The sequence below is a fragment of the Saccostrea echinata genome, unplaced genomic scaffold, assembly GCF_033153115.1.
Source record: "Saccostrea echinata isolate AGI-Se365-2 ecotype Australia unplaced genomic scaffold, CSIRO_AGI_Sech_v1 ptg000025l, whole genome shotgun sequence".
Lineage (NCBI taxonomy): Eukaryota > Metazoa > Mollusca > Bivalvia > Ostreida > Ostreidae > Saccostrea > Saccostrea echinata.
In genome coordinates this window covers 22,208,693-22,233,397 of record NW_026889774.1, presented here as the reverse complement: position 1 = coordinate 22,233,397, position 24,705 = coordinate 22,208,693, and the positions used below count along the sequence as shown (strand labels likewise).

The 24,705-nt window shown below is 32.2% G+C and overlaps 2 protein-coding genes across 2 annotated transcripts in view; one reads left to right on the top strand and one right to left on the bottom strand.

Annotated features, from left to right (window-relative positions):
• The window catches only part of LOC133192185 (centriolin-like), a 55,518-nt gene extending 33,291 nt beyond the window's left edge, over nt 1-22,227 (bottom strand). The window contains exons 1-8 of the mRNA XM_061328148.1: nt 22,149-22,227; nt 17,381-17,625; nt 16,487-16,611; nt 10,260-10,532; nt 9,794-9,980; nt 8,857-9,050; nt 4,328-4,456; nt 3,809-4,025 (exon numbers count right to left, since the gene is read on the bottom strand). Coding sequence (XP_061184132.1) covers nt 3,809-4,025; nt 4,328-4,456; nt 8,857-9,050; nt 9,794-9,980; nt 10,260-10,532; nt 16,487-16,611; nt 17,381-17,606 — 1,351 coding nt within the window. The 5' untranslated portion in view covers nt 17,607-17,625; nt 22,149-22,227. The remainder of the gene's footprint in view (nt 1-3,808; nt 4,026-4,327; nt 4,457-8,856; nt 9,051-9,793; nt 9,981-10,259; nt 10,533-16,486; nt 16,612-17,380; nt 17,626-22,148) is intronic.
• A 973-nt stretch (nt 22,228-23,200) lies between these two features.
• On the top strand, nt 23,201-23,911 carry LOC133192715 (haloacid dehalogenase-like hydrolase domain-containing protein 3). Its single transcript, XM_061328717.1, has one exon. It carries the CDS (start codon nt 23,205-23,207, stop codon nt 23,904-23,906), a length of 702 nt encoding a protein of 233 aa, XP_061184701.1. The 5' UTR covers nt 23,201-23,204; the 3' UTR covers nt 23,907-23,911.
• The last annotated feature ends 794 nt before the right edge of the window (nt 23,912-24,705 follow it).

Here is a 24,705-nt window from a genome sequence, read left to right as displayed (position 1 = left end):
ATATTAAGTCATTCTATTCAGTTTTCTTACCATCTTCTATAACTGTAGGCAATGCTAGTTTAAAATTCATACAAATTTGATAAGCAAAGGTACCATCACTCTATATTGAAAGCAAATAGTATTTGCTATAATAAAGAAAGAATATTGTGTTTCTGGATTCATGCAAGAATATACATGTTGCACGACAAACACATGGAATCATGCAGTATGTATCAACTCGATCAAGTATGTGAATATCTATGTTTTGTGTTTAAGAATTATACATGAACCCTTACAATGATCATGATCAATTGACAACAACAGTACCACGGTAATATAAATCTGACAGCTATGGAAGAAATTAACAAACTCATATGATTGCGCCCATGGGAAAAGGGCCCTTATGGCAATTTTTACACATTTTAAGTTTTTCATGGATATTAATAGAGCAAGGTTAGAAGTTGCCAAATCTGAATTTTTATGGCCCTACGTCAACTCTAAGTAGGTTTTTTCTTCATTTATATCAATGATACTTTAACAGGTAAACAATGACGTCATGTTACTTTCGCACCAACGTCAAAAGTTTTCAGAGTGAACATGACTTTCACTTTGCATTGTAATGTTACTAGGTAATAAATGTATGTTATTGAGCATTTCCAGAAACATTTTTGAGTCATTGTCTCTTTTAATAATTGTATAATATGATAATAAATAGTTGTATCAACTATTATCCATCATGCAGTGGCGTATAGAATAATGAGTGTTTGTTTGTTTGTTTTACATTTCACTATGCTGGAATGTCAGGAAAACCCGAGAAGCAAGCGGCTTCTGTTCAATATCAATTTATTCTCTCAAAACCAAAATATTTATTTCGTGTAATAATCGTTTAAGAAACCTGTAGAATTCATTCGAAAATCTTCTCATTTTAAGCATGGCTCTCGATAGGACAAGATGTCAATTTTTTTAATTTATTTTTCTTGGGGGGGGGGGGGGGGGGAGGGGGGTTGTTGAATCCAGTATAAACGATATCTCTTTCAAAATGTGAAGTTACAAAATATTTCAAAAAAATTATCGGGAACAACAATAAAATAGATGCTGCTGGGTAGTGAAAATTTGTTGGTTTTTTTGTTTTTGTTTTCTAAATATAATTAGACAGAAAATTTGTGAAATGTAGTGAGTTACCGTATATGCTGTACAACAATTTAAGGACATTAAGTTGATACACTGCATGTTAAGCAATATTCGATAAAAAAAATCTTCAAACAAAAAATCAGAAGGACTTATGCCAGCATGTGGTAACAAAACTTCTTTTTTAAAATTGAAATGATACACATTTTTTCAATCACAGCAAGAAAAATTTTTGAATAATTAATTTTAAGTAGGCAGGTTGATAAATTATAAACAAATGGATGAATTATAATTCACATGCATTTAAAATGAAAGGAACAGATCCAGGATGACCAGTGGTTGGATTGTGTGTGTGTGTGTGGGGGGGGGGGGGGGGTTAAAAGTTAAATGACAGAAACATGCAATACTTGTAGTTAACATGAGTTTAATAGCATACGAGGGTTGTCGTATTTTAAAAATCTTCCTACATTTTAGGTGTGCAAGGGGGATGCCTTCCCACCACCAACCCCATAACCTCCAAATACGTCATTTGGTTAGGTTTGAAATAATATTGAAATAATTCCTCAATTTATTTTTGCACCTTGAACTCTCTCTTTATGTACATGTATATGAGCAGGGTCATTTTCAAAACAAACAGCGATCATGAGCTCCACTTGCCTGGAACTGGAAACTTAACTGCTATCAAATCTAGTTAATCATGAGAAAAATTGCGTCCTAGAATAACGATTTTGTTTGATTTTGTAAAATTAAATGGTTTTAGAAGAACATGTATACACTGGGTATTAATAGATATCGGGTATTTTATTGTCATTTCAACAAATTTTATCCGAACTTTGAATGAAATCAATATGTCATTTTTTAAAATTAATATCAAATAGATTTTTCTAAGAAATAAATCATAAATAATTATATATATGTTGTCGTTATGAATCAATGACATGCAGATTAATTAATAGATTTTTTTCAGCTGAAGGGGGGGGGGGGAAACGTGGATCCGTGTTAAGTTGATATGAAAAGTCATAGATATAAAGCATAAGATGTCAACCCCCCCCCCCCCCCCCCCCCCCCCCCGCCGAAAGAGGTTTTTTACGCTTAGGAAAGGAGTTTACGTTTTTGTTTTTGTTTCTTTTGTCAAGAAATTTCTTGGTTGGATTTTTTTTTACTGGGGTGGGCCCCTCCTGTAAAAAAAATCCTGGATCCGCGCCTGGTTTTATGAAAATTCACATAAATATCAATATAAATATGAAAATTTATTCAAATATGTGTGGTAGTTGGCAGTAAGCAGTGAACAGTTGGCAGTAAGCAGTGAGCAGTTGGCAGTAAGCAGTGAGCAGTTGGCAGTAAGCAGTTGGCTGTCGTATATGGAATTCCATAGGAAGCATCCATTTTTTATTCTATATCTTTTTACTCTTTCACTTTGACAGCAGCTAGTTCCATGAGCTTTCAAAAATACTTTTAAAGAAAATATAAATATAATACTTATAATTAAACGTTTTTTAACTGATGATAAGTAAGATTTTTAAAAATATTTTTTATACTACGGGAGCAAATTTGTATGAGAATGTTGATTTTGAATGGTGTTAAAAAAAAAAAAAGAAAAAAAGAAAGTCCCTCTCTGGTACCTCTCTAGTATCTCGCTTGTCAGAGTTACCTCTCTTGTTTTTATTTATAGTTCTTAAAAATGATATCGTTCGTACTTTGCAAAACTTACAAGAATACTTCAAATTCTTTTCTGTTGGAAGAAGTGTGATCAGTTTCAAATTTTTGGCAATTGAAGCATTTTACAGCAAAAATTTATGAACGAAGTACCAATGCTTCAATGTTTACATGATCGATGTGTTGAGAATGGTGGGCGGATCTTATACAGCAAAACGATTTCCTCTGCAATATTTTGATAATATACCCGTGTTTAACAAATATCTTCAATTTGTCAATATATCAAATCGCATTCGTTCATCCATATTCAATTATACAGAAAATCACCTTGTCTGAAGCTTCTATACATACAAGAAATGCATAGCCCAGATGAAGAGACGTATAAAGCTACAATAACATGTAGTAAAGAAACGGGTCTCGAATAAAATTCTATTTATTTTAATTAATATCAGTGGACTAGAAGATCAAGACGTGAATTAAAGATATAAATGAAAATAAATAATTATTTCAATGTTGAGAACACTGAACAATAAAAGTGAGCTAGACGTGTCAAAACGTAAAACACGTGGATAAAAAAAATCTGCGTCGACGCTCACCGTCTGCAACGTCACATCTTTATGACGTTATTTCTCTGTTTTAGCAAAATTGCCATAAGGCCCTTTTGTCATGGGCGCAATCATATCTTTCCAAATACACCCTTCAAGCAACCCCCCCCAACCCCCCCCCCCCCATCAAATTACACTCCACAAATAAAAAAAATAAAAATCTTTGAAGACAAAAAATCTTTTCATAGATAAATAAACAACCACAGAAAATTAGAAAATTGGATGTTACTTTGCTTAATTTGGACTATTTTGTAGTATATAAATATGCAGATGGATTGGATACAAGATTTCACAACTAACACAAGTTTTCTTCCCTTGCTCATTTACTTCTAAAACAATAGTACTTATAGGAGAACAATTTTCACATAGAAATTTCCCATACCTGACGAGCGGAATGATGATCTATGTGATACATGAAGTGTTATTTCAATAGTACTCACTTTTCTGGACTCGCTCTTGCTTCTGAGCGAGCTCGCTATCTAGCTGATTATGTAACCTCTCCATGACCTCGGCTCGCTGTGGACTGGGCAGACTGTGGGCACTGGTATGCTGCTGGGGGGACCCTGAGAGATCCGACTCCCTCGCGTACTGATTCGCCTTGTAACGCGCTCTTCCTATGTATGGACTTTCACCTAGGCCTCCACTATCATCACCATCCTTGAAAATAGCCCAAATTAAAATGATTCATGCATTTTCAGCAGTCACATAGCTAAAATTTCTAAAGAAGCATTGTTAAGAGCTGAAACAATCTTGTCAATGATCAATATTGACAAATAATTTACAGGAAACAACTAAATTATTCAAAATACTAAAATAAGAATAATAAAAGATAATACAGTGGTTCTGATTGATTGAAAGTTTAAACTGCTTTAACAGAAATGAAAATTAATAATAATTAAAACAAAAATATATATTTATATTCTAATTTGACTAAATAGCAAACTTTTGAATTTACATACTGTTTGATAACTGGAGGGACTTTTGCCAAGACTGTCAAACTTTGAATCGATTTTATAGAATGCTAATTCTTGTTCCAGTTGATAATGTTTTTCACACGCTTTGTTTAACTCGCCAGTTTTCTTTTTCAGCTGAAAAATAAAAAAAACATAAATTAACTTCAATGTTAACACTGAGAATTCAAATGAATTGACTCCTAATGAAGAATATGTACCCCTCTGTGAGAACCCCTTTCCTCCTTTAAGGTGAGTGGAAATAATTCAAAGTTGTAATGAAAGATGTTGAAAAAACAGTGGACAGCTTCAAATATATGCTATTATAAATAATTATATATGCAATTTAAAATATAGCTTGTGTGATTCATTTTAATTCTATAACCTGTTAAATATGCCAAGTTCTGAAGAAAAAAATTAATTTTCAATGTGCAACCTGTGATCTATACAATATCAGGAATTGTATAGCCCATAAAATTCCCAAATGAGCTAGGTTAACACAACCTTATTTTGGATTGTAACACATTGTCACCAAAGGTGCATTAACTGTATGACCAGATTTGATGATGGCATGGCACAAAGGTAAAAGAATGATTGAGACATGAAAATTTTTTCTATAATACATAACAATTTCATTTCAAATAAAACAATTAAGCCAAAATTTGACACTTCATAGATAATCTTTTGCATGGAAAATTATGGTACAATACACTTGTAAAGAAATGAATTGCACATGATATTAAGAGCATTCTTATAATCAACTCTGTCACAGAAATAATAAATGATGAATTGTTAATATCTTGAGGGAAAAAACATATTTAACACACATATGATCTATGCTGACCTTTTTCTCTTCAAATAATGTTTCACAAGCTATATACATCCAGGATAACATTTATCATTACTGCAATGTGATAAAGAATTTCTCTTTTACTTATAGATATTTGTCAAAAAAAGTGTATATGAAACTTACTCATAGACTCTGTAAGAGTCCATGCATGCTCAAAGGAGAGATATCATATCCCTACTCCACTCGCTAGACACACAACTGTGCACCAACATTATTCAATACCCAATTCTCACCATACTTAATTCCAAAACATAATGAACACATTGAAATTCATCTGATGCAGGGCAATTAAACTCCCTTTTCTGGGCATTCTTGCAGTAACATAAAATTTAATTAAATCATTTGTACGAGACAGCGTATTAGTGTAAAAGGCTGTCTTTTTACTTCTGCGGACATGTATTTTCGGGCTTTTAACTTTCTATTGAGAAGATAACAGAGGCAGCTCTTTGAGGGATTAATTGGTTCATTTACCTAAACACATAGATACCTATTGAAAAATCATTATACAATACAACCCATGCACATTACTTGTCAAGAATAAGTTATTGATATTGAATAAATAACACACTCGTGTCAAAATCAATATTTTAAAGAATCTTTCACAATTTTTTTTTTTACGGAGAATATGTGGTTTTCAGACAATTTCCCCTTTCTGAGCCTCATGCAGTTTTCAAATATCAGCTCTTTAAATATTTGGTACAATACAACTACAGAAATAGTGAAGAAAAGCCAAAAACTTATCTACTATGCAGGGGCATTTACCATAATCCACCATTATCTAATACAAATACCCTGACTATAAAAGAAATCACATAGCTTGACAGTTACACAAATTCACTTTCCATCAGACTGATTGCTTGACAAGTGAAGTCCAGATAGTTACTATAGACTTATAAAACAGAATCACTGTCTTGTGTAAATTATAATGATTATGTATTACATTCTTTCTTGCATAATTTTGAAAAATTACTGTAGAATTTTCTTTTTTATTTTTTGAAAGATGGCATCTTTCTAATAACAACTTAAATGGATTTCCATTGGTTTTAAATATGCATGCACTTAATGGAAATTAATGAATATTAGTTAAAGATTCTCTGCTAATTTATCCTTTATGCAAATATAGATCAAAGGGATTAAAATACACAAATGTTATTGTATGAACTTTCATAAATTCCCCTGAAAATTTTAGGACTTGATTTTTACGTAATGTAATTTCAAAATCTAAGAAACAAAAGATGAAACAGCTAGGTCACATTAAAGCTGGATCAATGTTTCTGAATTAATGTCTGTGGGAATTATTATTTTTTTTTGTTATGCATATACAATCCATGATGACACAAATTTTAGAACTGTTCTTTACAGATCAAAACATTTTACATATAACTATGAAAGTCACCATGCAATTGGATCAATGCTTATGATTGGCTGTGAGATTAGTTTACACCTCAAAAACCTTCCCAAATATGTATCCTGCTGAATTTGGGCCAAATGGTAGCACCCTATAAACTTTACCATTAGCTCTTCAAGCCTTCAGCTCAGAAGAGCTAATATTACAAAACATCAATTTATTTATCAATATTTTCCATCAGGAATCAGAATTGGTTATCTACCTGAAATGGTGGGGGTTTACCAGTAACATCCCAAGTTTCCTTTGCTTTGGGAAATGTACGCCATTCCATAGTTTGGTCTACATAATTAACAAATTAATATGCCGTCAGAGACTTGATCCACAATCACAAAACTAACTATATCAGGTACATCTTTAATACAGATCTGATCACACTAAACACAACAATCCTCCACAGAGTGTCTCAAATATTCCTCCCAAACCTCAGCTTTTCAGTCTCAGGAGATTGACATCCATGGAAGGGAAATTAAGTTGGGGTGCAGCATGCAATCTGCACACATTTGATGTGTTGCTACATGTTGAAAGTCACAGTTGTAAACTTAATATTGAGGGAATTTATATATTCAGGGTTTTGCTTTAATGGTTGTACATATATTCTTTTGTTAGCCCTGCTCTTTTAATACTCAGATTAAATGGGATTAGGTATTGTGTGAAAACACCTATACATGCAGGTTTTTTTAATCTCCCATTAGAATATACTGAACATGGAAAAAAGTAATATAAAATGGTGATTTAAAAAGTAAATGTGGTCATGTTAATTCAACATGCAATCTGTTATATACTAGAATATATCTGTGCTCCGTACCTCTACATGTGTGTAAAAATAAATGTTTAAATTGAAGCATTTACAAAATATATTTTTCTTATCTTTATAATCATGTCATACTTCTCCTTTTATATCAAACAAGGTTAATTAATATTTCTAGAGACCATACACGTATTCCATCACACAAAATTAAAATACCTATATAGAAGTTATCTCCCTTTAAATCACACCAAATAACATTTCCCTCTCTTACATTTTGAACTACTCCCACTCCATCTTGTATCTAAAATTTTTCAATCTTGTCGCATAATTCTTAGTTAATTATATAATTAATGCAGAATCCTCTGAAATTAGTACACATACAGTACCAGAGTATTTTATTCTGGGTATTTCATCATATTCCCAACAGAGAAGTTATCAATTTAGATTATTCTTCAATTCCAGCCTAACCCCCTACCTTCATTCACCCCCAATGGCCTAGCTGCTTTAATTGAGTTTTTTGTTTAAGTGCAGTGAATTATAACCCATGGTAACACATGATAATGATGATACATGTATCACATCTATATTTGTTCTTTATAGCACCATTCTCCAAGAAAGATTTCATTCAACAACTGAAAAAAATTGGTTCTGAGGCTTGATTTCTTGAAACAAATGCAGCCACATTGCAACTAACCAATACATTATAACATATTGACAATACTTGAAATGTCAAGAACATGCAACTTTGACATGCAACTTTTTCAACAGAATGAAAAAGTTTTTATATACACATTCATAAACCCAATTACGTAGTTAAAAAAAAAATTCCCTATACCATGTAAAATATTCTGATGTATTATATCCTTGATTTGCTCATAGTTTCACCATAAACACTATGAAGCTGATACTGTAAACCAATTTTTATTCATGTACAAGAAATATCCAGGAATTGTTTTGCGACCTTTTACTCATGAATATTACTCCCACAAACCATTTATTTAAGGGTGCATTTGTAAAGAATGTTTCCTAAAATTAAATAGTTGTGGATCGATTGCAAACTGGCGAGTCGCAAATAAAATTGTCAGGAATAATAGTTGGTTTACAGTACCTGATTTTAAGCTCATTATCCCACTTTATAACTTAACAGCTCATCTTTAGCTGGGAGTTCCCTCTCCATGTCCTTAATTCTATCCATGAACATATATAACTTTAGCTGCAAGCTCCCTCTTCTTAATTCCATACATGGAAATTTATAACTTTTCAGCTCATCTTTAGCTGCAAGCTCGTCCATGTCCATAATTCTGTCGATTGACATTTATAACTTACCAGCTCATCTTTTGCTGAGAGCTCCCTCTCCATGTCCTTAATTCTGTCCATGGACATTTAACTTACCAGCTTATCTTTGGACATTTATCACTAACTTTGGACATCTATCACTTACCAGCTCATCTTTAACTGCGAGCTCCCTCTCCATAATTCTGTCCATGGACATTTATAACTTACCACCTCATCTTTGGTCATTTATAACTTACCAGCTCATCTTTAGCTGCAAGCTCCCTCTCCATGTCCTTCATTCTGTCCATGGACATCCTCTGCTGTCTCATGTACTCCTCCTGCTGATTTTTCAACAATGAGGACTCGTGAGCTGAGAGATTCTTCTCTTCCTCGAGCTTCCTCAGTCTAGAGTCATCCTCCTCAACCTGCCTCTCCAATCTCTCCAGCTCATCTACACAAATAAAAAATAAATCGTAATCAAAAATTTGGGTATCCAAAACTCAAAGCCACCAAATCTATTGTTGATTTAGCTTCACAAAATTAACACCAGATTTGTTCTTTATTCACTTTTTGTTGATGACTGTAACTCTAGATATATATTTTCTTACATGTTGGCGTACTAGTCAGCATATTTCATAAAATAGTTCATATCAAGATAAACTGTTATATGCAGTGTTCCTTCACTCCACCATTCAAAAACTTTGATAAAAAGCTTAGAAGAATGTGTTCAGTACACATTAAGAGAAAACACAGAATGCATCTTAAACTTAAACATAGCAAAGTATGGAGTCAATTATTTTCTACTTTTATTGTATATCAGGAGTTCTGTTCATTTTGTCCCTTGTTTTAGGGGATTTAAATCATTTAGCTACAGGGATACCCTTTGTATTTCAAAATAGGAACTTGAAAATGTTTTTCTATATAAGGAGCTGACAATGTTTTGCTAATGAAAGGTTTTCAAAATTACTCGCAATTAAAAATTGTATGTGCTTTTGAAAAGAACTTTTGATCTTCTGAGTTAGTTTTATTACTACACAGATTTAAAACATTCTTTACTTTAATCTGTACATATATATTAAATTCACAGAAAAATAATCATAGAACACCTTTCAAAACCTTATATATCTGTCAACAGTTCCAGCAATAATTAACAAATTCTTTATTAATGTGTGTTTAATTACTATATATACTGACCCTGTTCAAACCTGTCCCGAGCCATTTGTCTGTCCCTCTCAGTGACCGGCTGACTGTCCAGGACCTCGAGTGTCCGTAGGTGGAACACAAGATACTGTCTGTAGTGGGGTAACTGGGCCACGGGGTTCTCTGCCACTGTTAACTGGGTCAGGTCAGGGAGGGGCTTCAGCTTTGCTAGCTCACTAAGCTGTATGAAAACAATAACCATTTAGTTTGATTTTCTTTGGTACATCATTATCACTATTCCTTGTACAAGATGGTCAATGTTGGCATTTTTTTTTACTTCTTCAAAAATTTGACCACATAGGAAATGGGTGATTGTTGGTTGGCAAAAATGATCATGTATCAAGTACATCAAACTGTTCACATATGAAGCTCATTAGCAACAATTTTTAAGTTGTATGCATCAGAACTCTTAAGACCTATAGTACTTTAACTTTCATGTATTTTTGATATTTTTACTTACCGACTGGAGGTTATTCTTTCCCAGATGTAAAGTCCTCAAGGCCCTAAGCCGCTTGGCCAGCCAGATGGGTATGTGTTCGATCCTATTACCAGTCAGATTTATTACCTGAAGGTACATCAGATTTTCCAGACCCTCGATTTTATGGATGAGATTGTACGACAAGTTCAGCTCGCGAAGCTTCAGACATTTCTCCAGTTTCTCGATTTTCTCGATCATATTGTTGCTCAGGTTCAGCTGCTGTAACTTCTTTAGCTTATCCAAGTTCTCAATGTACTACAAAATGATTTTATCAACCTATATTCCTTACAAACATATTATTTATCATAAAAAGTGTTGTGTATTTATTGATCGTTTGTTATTTCAAGCACTGTTACTTATACATGTACTCTTATCTAGAAAGGTTTGGAGTTTCTAATAAATTTATTACAATCAGAAAACTTACAATCAATGGGTTAAGGACTAGTTGACCAACAATCAGTAACTAATACACTTAATAATAATCACTGGATAACAACTACATGTGTAGTTAACTTATGATCAATGTGGGTTGGAAATATAACTAATGAGAGTAACATATAGGGCCAGTAATCAAATTTCAGGATGTATGAGAACCAAAAGTCTCTGATGAGACTGTAGCTCTACTGGTCTGTATGTATAACAAATTCGAAAAGTAGCACTTGGATTTGAAACTTTGCAACATGCAGCAATAAATAGAATTATGATCTTAATGTGGTCTACATCAAAATCAAAAACTAATTCATCAAATTATGTATCTTATTGTAGTCTACTTTTGTGCTAAGTTATATTAAAATCAGACTAGAACTGCAGGAGGAATTGTGTCTTCATGGAATTTCACAGATATTTCTATTTTTAGTAACCATGGCAACACTGTTCATTGAAATCAAATACCGATGCAAAAAATTATGTATCTTAGTGTAGTCTACTTGTATGCCAAAATATATTAAAATCAGACCAAAACTGTAGCATGAGTAGCATTTTAAAGGAATTTCACAGAAATTTCTATTTTTAGTAACTGTGGCAATACCATTCATCAAAATCAAAAACTGATGCACTAAATTATGTACCCTAGTGTAGTCTACTACTAGTGTGCCAAGTTATTTTGAAATCAGATGAAAACTGTCGGAGGAGTAGCGTTTTAAAGGAATTTGTCAGTGGGCAAAGTCAACAAAGATGGATAGCAATTACTTCTGATGAATTAGGCAAGCTCATGTAAACCTTCGATACACTTGATTGTGAGCCAATATTGCACACACATCACACCAGGCTCCAAGACCATAAACTGAGAATAGACTTAAGTCAAAATTTCAAATCAATATAACTTTTGAAATAATTCTGATAATGAAACAAAATTTTCATTATACAGTGCAGGAAACTAATTTTGTAACAGCATCAATGCTGATTTGAATGCTTCCTTTGCTTGCTGATTTGAATGCTTCCTTTGCTTTCCTTTAATGCTAGTGATCCTTATCCTGATGCTGTTTTATAATTAGGTCAATTCTACCGGAAGTAGCATCAAGCTACCGGAAGTAGATAATGAATTTCAGCATTGCCGTTTAAAGCAATAAAAGTGTCTTTTACAATTATTTGATCATAACATCTCACTATGTATCAATAATTTGAATACTTTACCAATATTCTTTCTTTCTTTTTCAATTTTTTACTGAATAAAACCTGATTGATTTTCTGATGCTAGTAGGATAATGCTGATTTTAAGTAGGTCAATGCTGGTTTTATCCTTTGCTTACTGATGCTGATCCTGGTAATGCTGTTTTTCAATTGCTGATCCTGATGCTAGCTGGATGCTGATGCTTATTTTGCTTATGCTGATTTATGTAACAAAATAAGTTCCCTGCACTGTATGTTTGAACTTGAATATAATACAAAGCTGCAAAGTTTTATGCATACATGCTAAATAAAACTCAAGATATTCAAAATTAAAATGTTGACTTAGTCTGTTCTCGGTTTATGATCTTGAGGCCAGGTGATTCATTTGAGCCACAAAAATTTGATAGGCTCAAGCGTCTTCAACATTGCCTCTTTGGAGATAGTATCGAAAGTGGTTAATTCTAAGACATAAAGCTTTTGATTGAACATGATTGTAAAAGTGTAAATCCTTTTCTATTCCAGGTATTGTGATAGAAAAACAGTACTTCCATCACTGTACATTAGCCAAGTCCCTTGATTCTAAGCACATGGCTGGGTTTACCCAGCTTAGTTAGGCTCAGCTGAATTCTATCAGAATCGAGTATGTTAGGAGTTCTCTCTTTTAATACAGTCATGTCTCAGGGTGAAGTTAAAAGCATGTTGAAGCAAGTATGTTAGGGCAAAATAAAATAACATAGGGCAAAAATAACTTTTTACACAGTATCCATTATGTACTAAAATAACAGATTTGGTGTTTTGAACTGAAATTCCAAAACAAAGGTCTCAATTCTAGCTACAAAATTAAAGTTTAACAATTAACCAGAAGAATTAATAGTTATCCTTCTTTTAGCTATCCTATTTATTCCCTAAACTGACACTTAAAATAGTCTGTTGTAAATCATACACCATTTTAAGTAATTAAGAGTATATTTAACCATTTCTTATTTTAGATATAAGAAATCTAACCTAGAACTCTATAACCATTCAACATAATATTGAAGTTATAAAATTTGTCTAATTGGTGTTTTATGTAGAAAAGCAGCTCAAATACATGGCATTTATATGCACATATATATATCATCCATGTGTAGTAAAACATTACCTATATAAAACTGACAAATCTATTACACCAATCTTTTAGGCTTTCAAATTTTGATTGTTTATATGAAATTTACACATAGAATCTGAGAGAGGATAGCATGATAAAATGGAGATCAAAAAGATTATTTACATCATTCATTAAAATCAATAAAATCAATATCTCTGGGATGTCTTTATATAAATGAAGAGATCCTTTTTCATTTCAAATATCTGGCAGCAAGTCGGGAGAATTAAACACCACACTTTGACTGAAGTGGGCAATATCATTTAAATTTCGTCACAATAAAATTTGTTTAGGTTTTTATCCAATGCGTACTCTGACATTTAATTTTCTGTCTTCAGTGAACGAAATTTTTGCTAAGTGACTTTCAATACCTGGCTACCTAGATATGCTATATATGTTTGTTTCATTAAAAATTTATTTCAACAACCCCTGACTGCTAAGTTTAAGCCACTGTTACTGACAATCGCCATTTTCACAGTATTTGTGCTAATTGTGTTGCACTTGGACCAAAAAATAAAAAGTCAAACAGCACATTATTGACATGTTTTCTAGAAAGTACAATACCTATGCAAATGAGTCCCAAATTTTTTTTATATAAGCATTCTTACGAAAAAAGTTATGCGAAGTCAAATTTTGGGCGAGACCTTGTGTTGCGGACACTACATTACACCTGTTATGTCTAAAATAAAATATTAAAGATATTTATTTAATTCCAAACTTCTTGTGGGTTTTGATTATGTACCTAATTGCAGTGAAATAAAAGAAAAATCTTATGGTTCTCTTTGAAAACAAAAATTTTATTCACATTAATGACTTGCTTATTTTTTTGCCTAATTTATCTCCCTTCCTTAAGTTTATCTACCTTTACAATCACACATAAGACCTATATAATTATCATGTGAAAATTAAATTGAATACTTCTAAATTTCAAATACATTTGTCATAACACCCTGGATATCTTCGTTTGTATCTTGTCTAGCTTTGAAAATGCATAGCATTTTTGTTGCGGACACTACAAGTAACCATAAGAATAATCTTTTGTCATTTTTATAAAAATAATTGTTGATAAATGTTCATTTCTAGGCTGAATTATATACCACCGGATCAACTCTTGAAAATGTATCATATAAAAAGATGCAGAATGTGGTTTATTGAGATGAAAATAACCACATAACAAGGACCATTAATAATTTCTTGACGTATAATTGTTTTGCAGTTTTAAAAAAATGTCTATGATTTTACTTATTTTAAAACAATTAAAGAAGTTATAACAAATAGTTTTATAGATAAATTCAATGAATTAAAGAATTTACTGAGGCATCCATAATTTTTTTTCAGTATTGAAATTGTTGCGGACACTACAATATATTGAAATATTGCTATATGACACCATATTTGGTTTTAATGGAGTAAACTGAAAATCTTAATCTCTAACTAGTACTATATGTACAGTAAATGGTGTTATATTATAGGGAAATAAAAAAGGCTAGTCAAAAATGGCTATCCGGCCTGGAAAATAAAACCCATATATATACCAGTAAGTTTGAAGTGTTATCTTGTATAAAAATCACCATTTGTTATCTTAATCCAGTTAACTAATTGTATTATCAAAGGAGCAAAATATCAGAGAAGTGTTTTACATTTCAAAAATATTTAATGAAACAAAAAGTGAAAATAATAAATGAATGTGGTATATAGTTATTACTGTAGTGTCCGCAACACAACTGTATTAATTAGAACTAGACTTATTAATTAACAATTAACATCTTGATATATTCTTTAGTTTTCACTTATTCAGTTTTAAATGCCACATGAAAATTAACTTTCAATATATAACATAAGATTGACAATTGAAAGATTTTGAATATTATGTATAAACAAGTCGTTATGGGTGTTATTCAAAGCATGAAGTTATAGTTCCACTTAGTTTTGTAACCTTACATATTTGTATTGAATATTTGGACAATTATAGTGATGATCAATTGAAATCATGTTACATTTCTTTGAAGAAACTGTGAATTTAAAAAGCTGTTGCGGACTCTACAGCGTTGCGGACTCTACAAAACACAATATATTTGCCAGAATTCCAAGCAACACTGAGCTAAAGTCTGATATTTTTTGGTAGATAGATTAGTAGCTGTACTGGCCTCTTACATGTAAAATAAAAGAAATATAATCATAATGCATTCCAGAATAAGCACATGTTGCGGACACTACAGAATTTTGGGACATTTTTATGCCAGTAAGAAGAAAATGTGTCATTTTCTAAAGTTTCGAAGAATCCACTCAAACTTTTCTTTATTGTTTCATTTATCATTTAACTCTAATTTTAAAATGAACCTAAAGTTAGAGTAATGCATTAACATATATTTTTTTAAACTGCAAGTTCAAACAGTAGAATTTTATTAAATTTCATAACGGATCTGCATTTTCACATATTTAAACATTATTTCGCTAATATTTTGTGGATTTACATACAGTAAATTGCATATAAAAGAGGGATAATTTCACAATGATTTGACATCTATAACTAAGAGTTTCTATTGTAAATCTCCTGAAACAAAAACTGGAAAACAAAGCCATTTTTCAGCTGCAACAGCATAACGCAAAATATACCCCATATTTTAGGTAGTAAATCTTTAATATTTTTATTGTCTAGAACATGGGAGTGTTATATATCATTTAACTTGTTAGGGGTACCATTTTGTCATAATTTGGTCATAATTGTTAAGGGTTTAATCATATATTTTGATGCAGAGTGCATTATAACATAAGTGAGTATGAAAAAACACAAATACTGTGAAAATGGCGAATGTGTTAGATTTATGTGTACCTTGGGATACATAAAACTTGTTCTATTTGCAGATCAATTACATTTTTTAAGAAAATAAATTAAATTGTACATTTACTGCATAAAAATGACTTGTTGCTTCATCTATAGCTTGCAATATTTTGGATTCACTTTATTGCAGATAAATTTAAAAATCATATACATGTATAGATCAATCAACTAAAAAATCATGGTAGAATTTACAAATAAATCTTATCTTCTGGATATCTGTCTGACCAAGAGAGGGAATCTAAATATTTTGTCGTGATGCAACTGCCAAGATTTAAAAGGTCAATATCAATTTAAATATGACTTTTTCAAATCCTGACTAAATGCTAATATGTTACTGTGTAGTTTACCCTCAGAGAACACTAATTTCTTTTAAAGACTAAATGTTTTGAACTAACAATGATTGAACATAAGAAACATTTAATTATCTAAACACCAGCAACTCCAAATATCCTTGTACAAGGGATTTAAAAAACTTAAAATACATTTCATGTTAAAGAGCAAAGTCTCCTGTCAATATCTTCAGCATGTGAGTATCATTTTTGTTAAAAGTATTAATGAAAATATCTTAATGGTTAAATCTTTAGTTTGCACCAGAGCTGAATCCTGAAAAATTACCTTGATCTTTTTACCCCCCTCCTTTGCCAGGGTCAAGTTCAGGTTTGTGATCATTTCCAAGGCATCCTCTTTAGCAATTTTCTTGATGAGGTCTTCTGTAATATACCTCACACCAGTCTGTCCCCCTACAATACACAAATACATAACATTTAATTCAATGAACATTGAAACAAGACGTGTATGTGAAACAATGATGCCCCCACATGACAGCTCATCGCCAAGGTTAAAATCTTCTAAAAGTAGCTCAAACTCTAAGGTTAAGGTCATGAGGTAAGAAATGCTGGTACAAAAGAAACATTTTGTCAAAAGGAAAACACATGTGAAATATGAAAGTCCTAGCATCAACTATTCAAAAGTCATGGCCAAGGTTAAAGTTTTTCAAAAGTGGGTCAAACTCCAAGGTCATGGTCATGAGGTCAAAAATATTTACACCCAAAGATAGGTCTCGTCATAAAGAATACACCTGTGAAATAAAAGTCCTAGAATCAACTATTCAGAAGTTAAGGACAATGTTAAAGTTTGGTTAAACTACAAGGTCAAGGTCATGAGGTAATAAAATGTTGCTACCAAAAGAAAAGCCTTGTCACACGGAATACACATGTGGAATATGAAAGCCTTAGCACCAACCATTGATAAGTTATGGCAACGGATAAAGTTTTTGCTGACAGACAGACAGGTAGACAGACATACCGACAAACCAAAAAATATATATGCCCCAAAATCTTTACTTACAAGGGTATAAAAAATTATTTTTATGATATTTCAATACAATTATTTATGCATATTTTGGTAACTGTAAAGACTATTTTTGTATTTACCATATTCTTTGAAAAATCTAGATCAGACAGTATCTCTGTGATGGAGAAGAAAAGAAGCCTAAATTGTTCACCCTACCTTGATCCCCATGGACACTTAATCCCCTCCTCTGGTCACCAGGGGACACAGCTCGTCTGTGAGGAGATGGAGTTCCATATGAACTCTGCACTCTCTGGGGGATATCCTCTGCAGAGTGGGCAAAGTTTCCTCCCCTTCCTAAGGACTTGGAATTTCCAGGGGATCCTCTGGAGGCCTTGGGGACAGGGAGGTTTGAGTGTCCTCCTCTGGTTATTCCCCTCCTCATTTTGGACTACTTTTGCATACTGCAATGGAAGTAAAATAATACCCTGAAGAATTTGATCAGTTATACAAGTTCCACAATGTTTATCGATAATATAAACAAAACAAATTGTAAAGTTTATAAAATATTCAATTCATAAAAAAGGAAAATTGTAGCATAAAATATTTGCATGGGTGCATTAATACACTGCCAGCCAGTAGCCAATCATAATTTTAATCATCTACAAGACTACCACAATCAATACTGCAGCAGAAAAATGCTACAAAATAGTCTGCAAACAATATCTAAACACAATGAGTTCTTAAAAAAAAAAAATTGTATAAATTATTTTTGCTTTCCTTTCAACTATATGTTCATTTGAACAAATGATTGGTATTGACAACACGTATGGCACTTAATTCTAAATCCCTGAATTTGCACAATCATTCACACAAAAAGTGTTATTAATAAAGACCCTTTTTTAAACTGAATGAATAAAAAATATAATGGAATTCTTCATGAATGTTCATAAAGTTGAATAACTGTTCACAATATACCACTGCCAACAACTATACTGTTGACAATCAATATTCTGTTGTAACTTCACAATCTAGATGGAAAGATTATTGAATTCTGTTTACGTATACATAACTTTTTAAAATGATTTATCTACATCTTATGCAGTATGTTTGACACTCTATTCTTTTAACATGCACATGTAGACTTTGTAAATCAAAGATTATAGATGCTTACCATTTATCAAATCTAATATATTCTAGATGTCTCCATTAATAAACAACTTAATTGACAATTTTTTTTTAGTATTGTATCTACAAGATAAATGCTTTTGAGCTTTACACATTAATAAATATATATATGACCTAAATATCACATAGTAGTGTGGTGCTTTACTGTGGTGGTGATCTACTATAATTTGGGATTGCACTGCACCAAATTAAGTCATAAGAATTTGCAATATTATTCATTTATTAAATTATTACATTCAATATTTCTCAAAAAAAGTTTTGCTGAAATATGTTAATTTATGACAAAACTTTTGAACTATTATTTAGACTTTATAAATCTTCTTATAATATATTTTGATTACTAAATATGTACGAAAAATAATTAGATATTCCCTTTTTCATATCACATTCAGCATCAGATCTCCACCGAGGCTCTGGCATTTCTCCTCAGGCAAATCATAGCATCGTGAGTTGTGGTATGGAAAATTGGATTTTACTCCAATCTTTTTGACACAAACTTTCCAAAATAATTTTTCATGATTCTTAAATATTGCTTTTATCAAGTTCATAATCTATAACAATGTTAGCCTGAGCCATAACTTTTAACCGAAAATGCTTGTAATGTTAATATTTCATTTGTTCTCTTTTACTTGCTACATTATCTTAATTTACTGGTAAAATTTCATGCATTAATGAATTGATGGGTTTCTATTAGTAAATACTTTGAAAATAAGGCACTGCAATTCACAGAGTTTCTTCTCTATTTTATTTCAAAGGGAATTAATTAACATACAGTGTACTCCAAGTAAGAATCTTTGTGTGACAAGTATATCTGCACCTTAAGTTCCTTACCATGTTTACCAAAGATTCCCATGGTATTAGTAAAATACCCCTAAGAAACAAAATTTCATAGATCACAGTAGAAGTAAGTACATGTTTTTCTGGATTGCACAGAAATTTTTCAAAAAAACTAAACACAGAAACTGATATGACTATTTGTTACCAAATGAATCCTTTAAAATTACTGTACACATAATTTTTTTCCACAGGGTCAAAATTTCACGAAATCACAATTTCTGTTCATTCTGTGGGTAGAAAATTATGTGGATTTCTTAGATTGCCACTATGTGCCTTAAATGTACATAATGTACTTTATGTACGCTGGGACAAATTTTCCCAGAAAATTTGTGATTGCATACATAGTATATATTGATATCATGGGGGAAAAAGTACTTCTACAGTAGTTAAAAACTATTGCCTTAGAAGGCACTACTCAAATATCTACACTTTCGTGTATCTCATTATATGTGTGCTTATTAAAGCTTTAATCTTGCTAGGCAAGTTTTACAATGGAAAAAATGCAGTATAAATGTTTTAATAGCTAAAATTTGAAATGATAAACATTTGCAAAAAAAAAATGTCCATCAAAAAATTATATTTCTGTAACAGATATATAAGATGAAAGAATGGATCCGAAAGAAATTAATATTAACATAGAGTCCTTGGTTTTCTGTCTACCTGAGTTAACTTGTATATAGGTATATACTTATAATTGTTAACTGCTAACTCCTTAAAACAGCAGATGCAGCAGATAACTAGTTTTATCTAAAAATGTCCTAACATGTTCAATAAACTTACTCAAATGGCAGTATAAACCGTTCTCTAAAATTCCATACTGTGCACACATAAAAAAAAAAACTTAACATGAGACATGAACTTCTTGATATATGTAATAGCAGATCAAAATAATCCCCGGCTGAAAGAATGGTATTCTTTAAAAATATATGGACAGCAATAGTCCTTTAGTGAGAATCACTGGCAAAGATCCAGCATGCTCCCTGATATTTGTGAGTTATCTTTAAATGTATTTGGGATAATGACGGCCAAACAAAACTTTCTGGAGCACTTTACTTCTACTGAAAATTGCACGCAATTTTCTAAAGGTTCGACTAATTCATTGTGTGCTCTGAACTATGTCACCCCTAATCTTACATTAAACACTTCAACAAGCAATCAACTTCTCCAATAACCTGACCCATAAAATTTAAAGCAAGCTCAATAGCTTTCATCATTTTTGGATCAATTAACATATCCAGTATTGGCATCCAATTTTTTAACACCTTTCTCATTTTTCAGTTGCATACTTTAAATGTATATGTCAAAGTTGTAATGAAACAATTACTCTTAATACCATCATATGGAATACTGTTCTTCTTATATATATGATGTAAGACATTATACACCTATTTACTGGCTATGAGGACAATAGCAAGTTTATCGTTCCCCAAGACAGCAACTATTTCCCGAGGCGCAGCCGAAGGAAATAGTTGCTGTCGAGGGGAACGATAAACTTGCTATTGTCCGAATAGTCAGTAAATAAGTGTTTTATTATACCAAAGCAGTCTTTACTTGTGTTACGTCACAATCTGTATAAAACCAGAAGAGTTCCGAGATGTAAAGCGAGGGAAACAGAATGCTGCCGGTGAATAGTTTAATGACTATTTCACCATGGGCAAATAGCACAAAAACTATTCCACGGTAGGGGCTGTTTGGAAAATATAGCATGTTTATTCGTAATATTTTTATATAGAAAAAATTCACAGAGGTATAATAAATAGAGGATATCAATGTTTTGTTGTTGAATATGAAATTTATTTCATATGGGACAGGATTTTTTTTTTATATTTTCACAAGTGTGAAGCACAAGTGAAAATATAAAAAAAAATCCTGTCTTACGAGTGAAATAAATTCCGTATTCAACTACAAAACATTGATTTTCTGTTTATTACATTTTCTTTGATTTTCCTTTTGCCGTTTTCTTTTGGCAACACAGTGTCATAGGCTGTGATGTCATAGTTGAGCAGTTGAGATGTCATAGCTTAAAGAAAGTGCAAGATTGAAAAAAATTGTAAACATGGATTTTTACCAACATTTTTGGAGAAACTTTAGCAGTATTAGTCTCTGTCAGGATGGCTTATTTACTCTCTCTATCTTATAACAGGCTAGGGATTTTTTTTTAAACAATCTTCTTTAAGGGAAGAAAAATCAAGAGTTTTGCCGCACTTCTGATATTCTCTCACACTGTGAGAATATCGGTTTGATATCCTTTCACACTGTGAAAGAATATCACTTTTATTCAATAAATAAATTACATTATTTCACTGTTGAAAATGTAATAAAACTGGATTAACAGGCTACAAAGATTGCTTGGCAATGCATCCACAATGATCTAAATTTGTTACTATAGATCAAAAAGCAAATAACCCAGTTTATTTGAGACTTCTAAAACTCAGTCTGTTGCTCAAAAGCCTAAAATTGAAAAAAAAAAAAAAAAAAAAACTATCACGCACTTACATACGAATGGAGGAAACTGTTGTGTTGTAGCATGTGCATCATATGCATTTATCAGAGTCGTGAATTATCTTTTTTATCATAGAATTTTCTACCCTTTACATAATCAATATCGCTGCCTTACATGGAGTGTGTCTTGCCATTCTTTAAAATTAAACAATGTACGCTTTATCAAGTGCGAAATCAATGAATAAATTTGATACAAGATAAGCAAGAAGATAAAACAAATGAATTTGAACGTCAGTGCTCTTTTACAATAACAAAAGAATGCACAAAGTATGTTGTGTATTATTTACGATGTGTCTTATCTGATTTAAAGGGATGGTTTAGCTATTGAATTTGCCCCAGCACGTCGTTTTGAAGAAATGCCGTTGTGCAATAGAAATTATTCATCAAATACAGACATTAATAACATTTTTTAATTAAGGGCACTGTAAAATATAATCAAGTTATCCAAAAATTATCTTACCTTTGTGAAAAATGAGGAAACTAGCTGTAAAAAATCCTAGCCTATCGTTTGTTGTCATTGAATACGCGCCATGTCTTTTACTGCGAGCCTCTCTCCGACTAAAATTTCTATACTATGCAAACAAGCGATATCAAATGTCATAAAAACATTTAAATAATTTGTCTATCGTTACTAGACATATATACTTGAAAAATGCACAATATTAATTTAACAAGACAATTTTTTATCTTATTAGCCAATAGAATTATGCAAAGATTTGAGTGCTTATTATTTCCTGTTGGGCGTGTCTTAACTTGCCAAAACAAGAGCAATAACCACGTGTGTTTTTGTTGACAAACAGGGCTGTTAAAGGTATAATGCAGTTTTAATGCAGTTTGGACATTAATAAAATATTGTTTTTCATAAGGGGATCCTGAATTGGCATATATAATCAATTATATATACATTCAAATTGCTAAGTAACCTAAAATTAATCAATGCGACCTTTAGTGACAATTTAATGCATCACTTAATAAAGGTCACTGAAGGCCCGTAGAACGCAAGGGGGGGGGGGGCTCCCCCCTTTTTTCTGAGTATAGTTTTTGCTATAGTAAATTTTCCTTTAGATGCTGGTTATTTTCTATTTATTTTTTGCTTGTCAGATTTTTTGGGGAAGTTGCCCCCCCCCCCCCCCCCTTTGAAACCGTTGCTTACAGCCCTGCACTGGTAACCACATGCAGAGATAATACATGTATGTATCTACTATATGCAAATACCAACTGAAACCTATCAAAGAAACCTACAAAAATCATTCAAAATTGCAAAACAATTTAAATGTTAGGAAGGAAACTATTATTCTCTTTAGAGAAGTGGACAGGCTTTCGCCTACATCCAGATGTAGGTGAAAGCCTGTCCACTTCTCTAAAGAGAATAGGAAACTATTTCCTTAGGTTTCAATTGGTATTGCATCATAGCAGAGACATTCAAAAATTGCCTGATTATATAGGAAAGAAAACAATTTGAATTCCAAATTGCAGTGTATTGTATTTTGAATTGAAATTCCTTTCTTTTCCAGAGATGTCACAAGTAAAGTTGGTAACACTAGACGTGACCAACACTGTGATGCGAGTTCTTGGTGGTGTAGGACATCAGTATTCAAGCATAGCAAAAATCCATGGAATAGAACTAGATCCAGATGTCATCAACCAAGCATTCCGGACTAAATTTAAGGAGCAAAATAAACAGTTTCCTATTTTTGGCAGTAAAAGTGGTTTAACATCTCGTCAGTGGTGGGACACTCTTGTTCAGAAGACACTTACACAGAGTGGAATGGACTCAAAAGACAATAAACTGAGTAAAATATCGCAGGATATATGTACGCATTTTGAAACTGAAGGCTGGATGTTAATTCCAGACTCTGTACATGTATTGCAGGAGTTAAAAAACAGGAATTTCAAAGTGGGCGCTATATCAAACTTTGACGATACACTAGAAAATGTGCTTCGTAGGATGTCAATTCTCCACTATTTTGACTTTGTTTTGTCAGCTTGGACTGTAGGTCATGCTAAACCAGATCCAGAAATTTACCTGAAAGCTCTGAACATTGCAAAGACAGCAGCTTCAGAATCTATTCATGTTGGTGATGATTATCAAAATGACTATTTAGGTCCAAAGAAAGTGGGAATGCAGAGCATTTTATTTTGTCCAGATGTTTCAAATATTCCAACAGGTGTTAAATGTTCAATAGCAAATCTATCCGATTTATTAAAATATGTTTAAAGAGACTGGTTGTTATATTTCATTTTTAAACATAACTATATCAAATTCATTGATTGTGAAAACTAGTAGATGTACATGTACTATGAGTGAGCTGGCAGATTACACCCTCTGCTGCATTTTATTTTTCAAAGTGCTGCATTCAAAGTTTCTTTACAAAGTTATGGACAAAACTCAGATTATACACATTTTTCTGCCAGTGACCTTGCCAAAATGACTTGGGTCAAGGTTCTTACACAGCCTCAGCTCATAACAAATATTTGTGCCAAACTTCCAATGTTTCTTAATTACAAAATATGGCCAAGAGAGGAATTGCACACTTCTTCTAGTGACCATGATCTGCAAAAAACCTTGGTTCAAGGTCATGATACTCTGGTCACAAGTAACCTTGTTGTGAAGCATTGATCAATTAGACACTGATCTAAGTTATGGACAGGATATGAATTATACACTTCTGCCAGGGACCTTGAGCAAAGATCATGTCACACTCTCAGGTCATAAGCAATCATTGTGTCAAGTATCAAATTCCAGTATTTCTTCATTAAAGAGTTATTGACTGGACACAAAATAAGGCATCCTTTTTCTGCCAAAAATCTTGAATCTGCCAAAGGTCTAGGGCCATAGTTTGAAACTAACAATGATGAAATTAACATAAATTTAAGTTTTGGTCTTCTTGATGAAAGAAAAAAAAAATGAACTCAAAACTCAGCAAAAATGGGACTTGTTAAGGAAATCAATACCAAGTAAACCCCAATTGAAATTGCAGCTGTATACTGTATATCTAAAAATATTCTTCAGCAGG

What these genes read in the sequence shown, in the direction of transcription:
- LOC133192715 (XM_061328717.1), top strand. Translation starts at nt 23,205, where the DNA reads ATGTCACAAGTAAAGTTGGTAACACTAGACGTGACCAACACTGTGATG.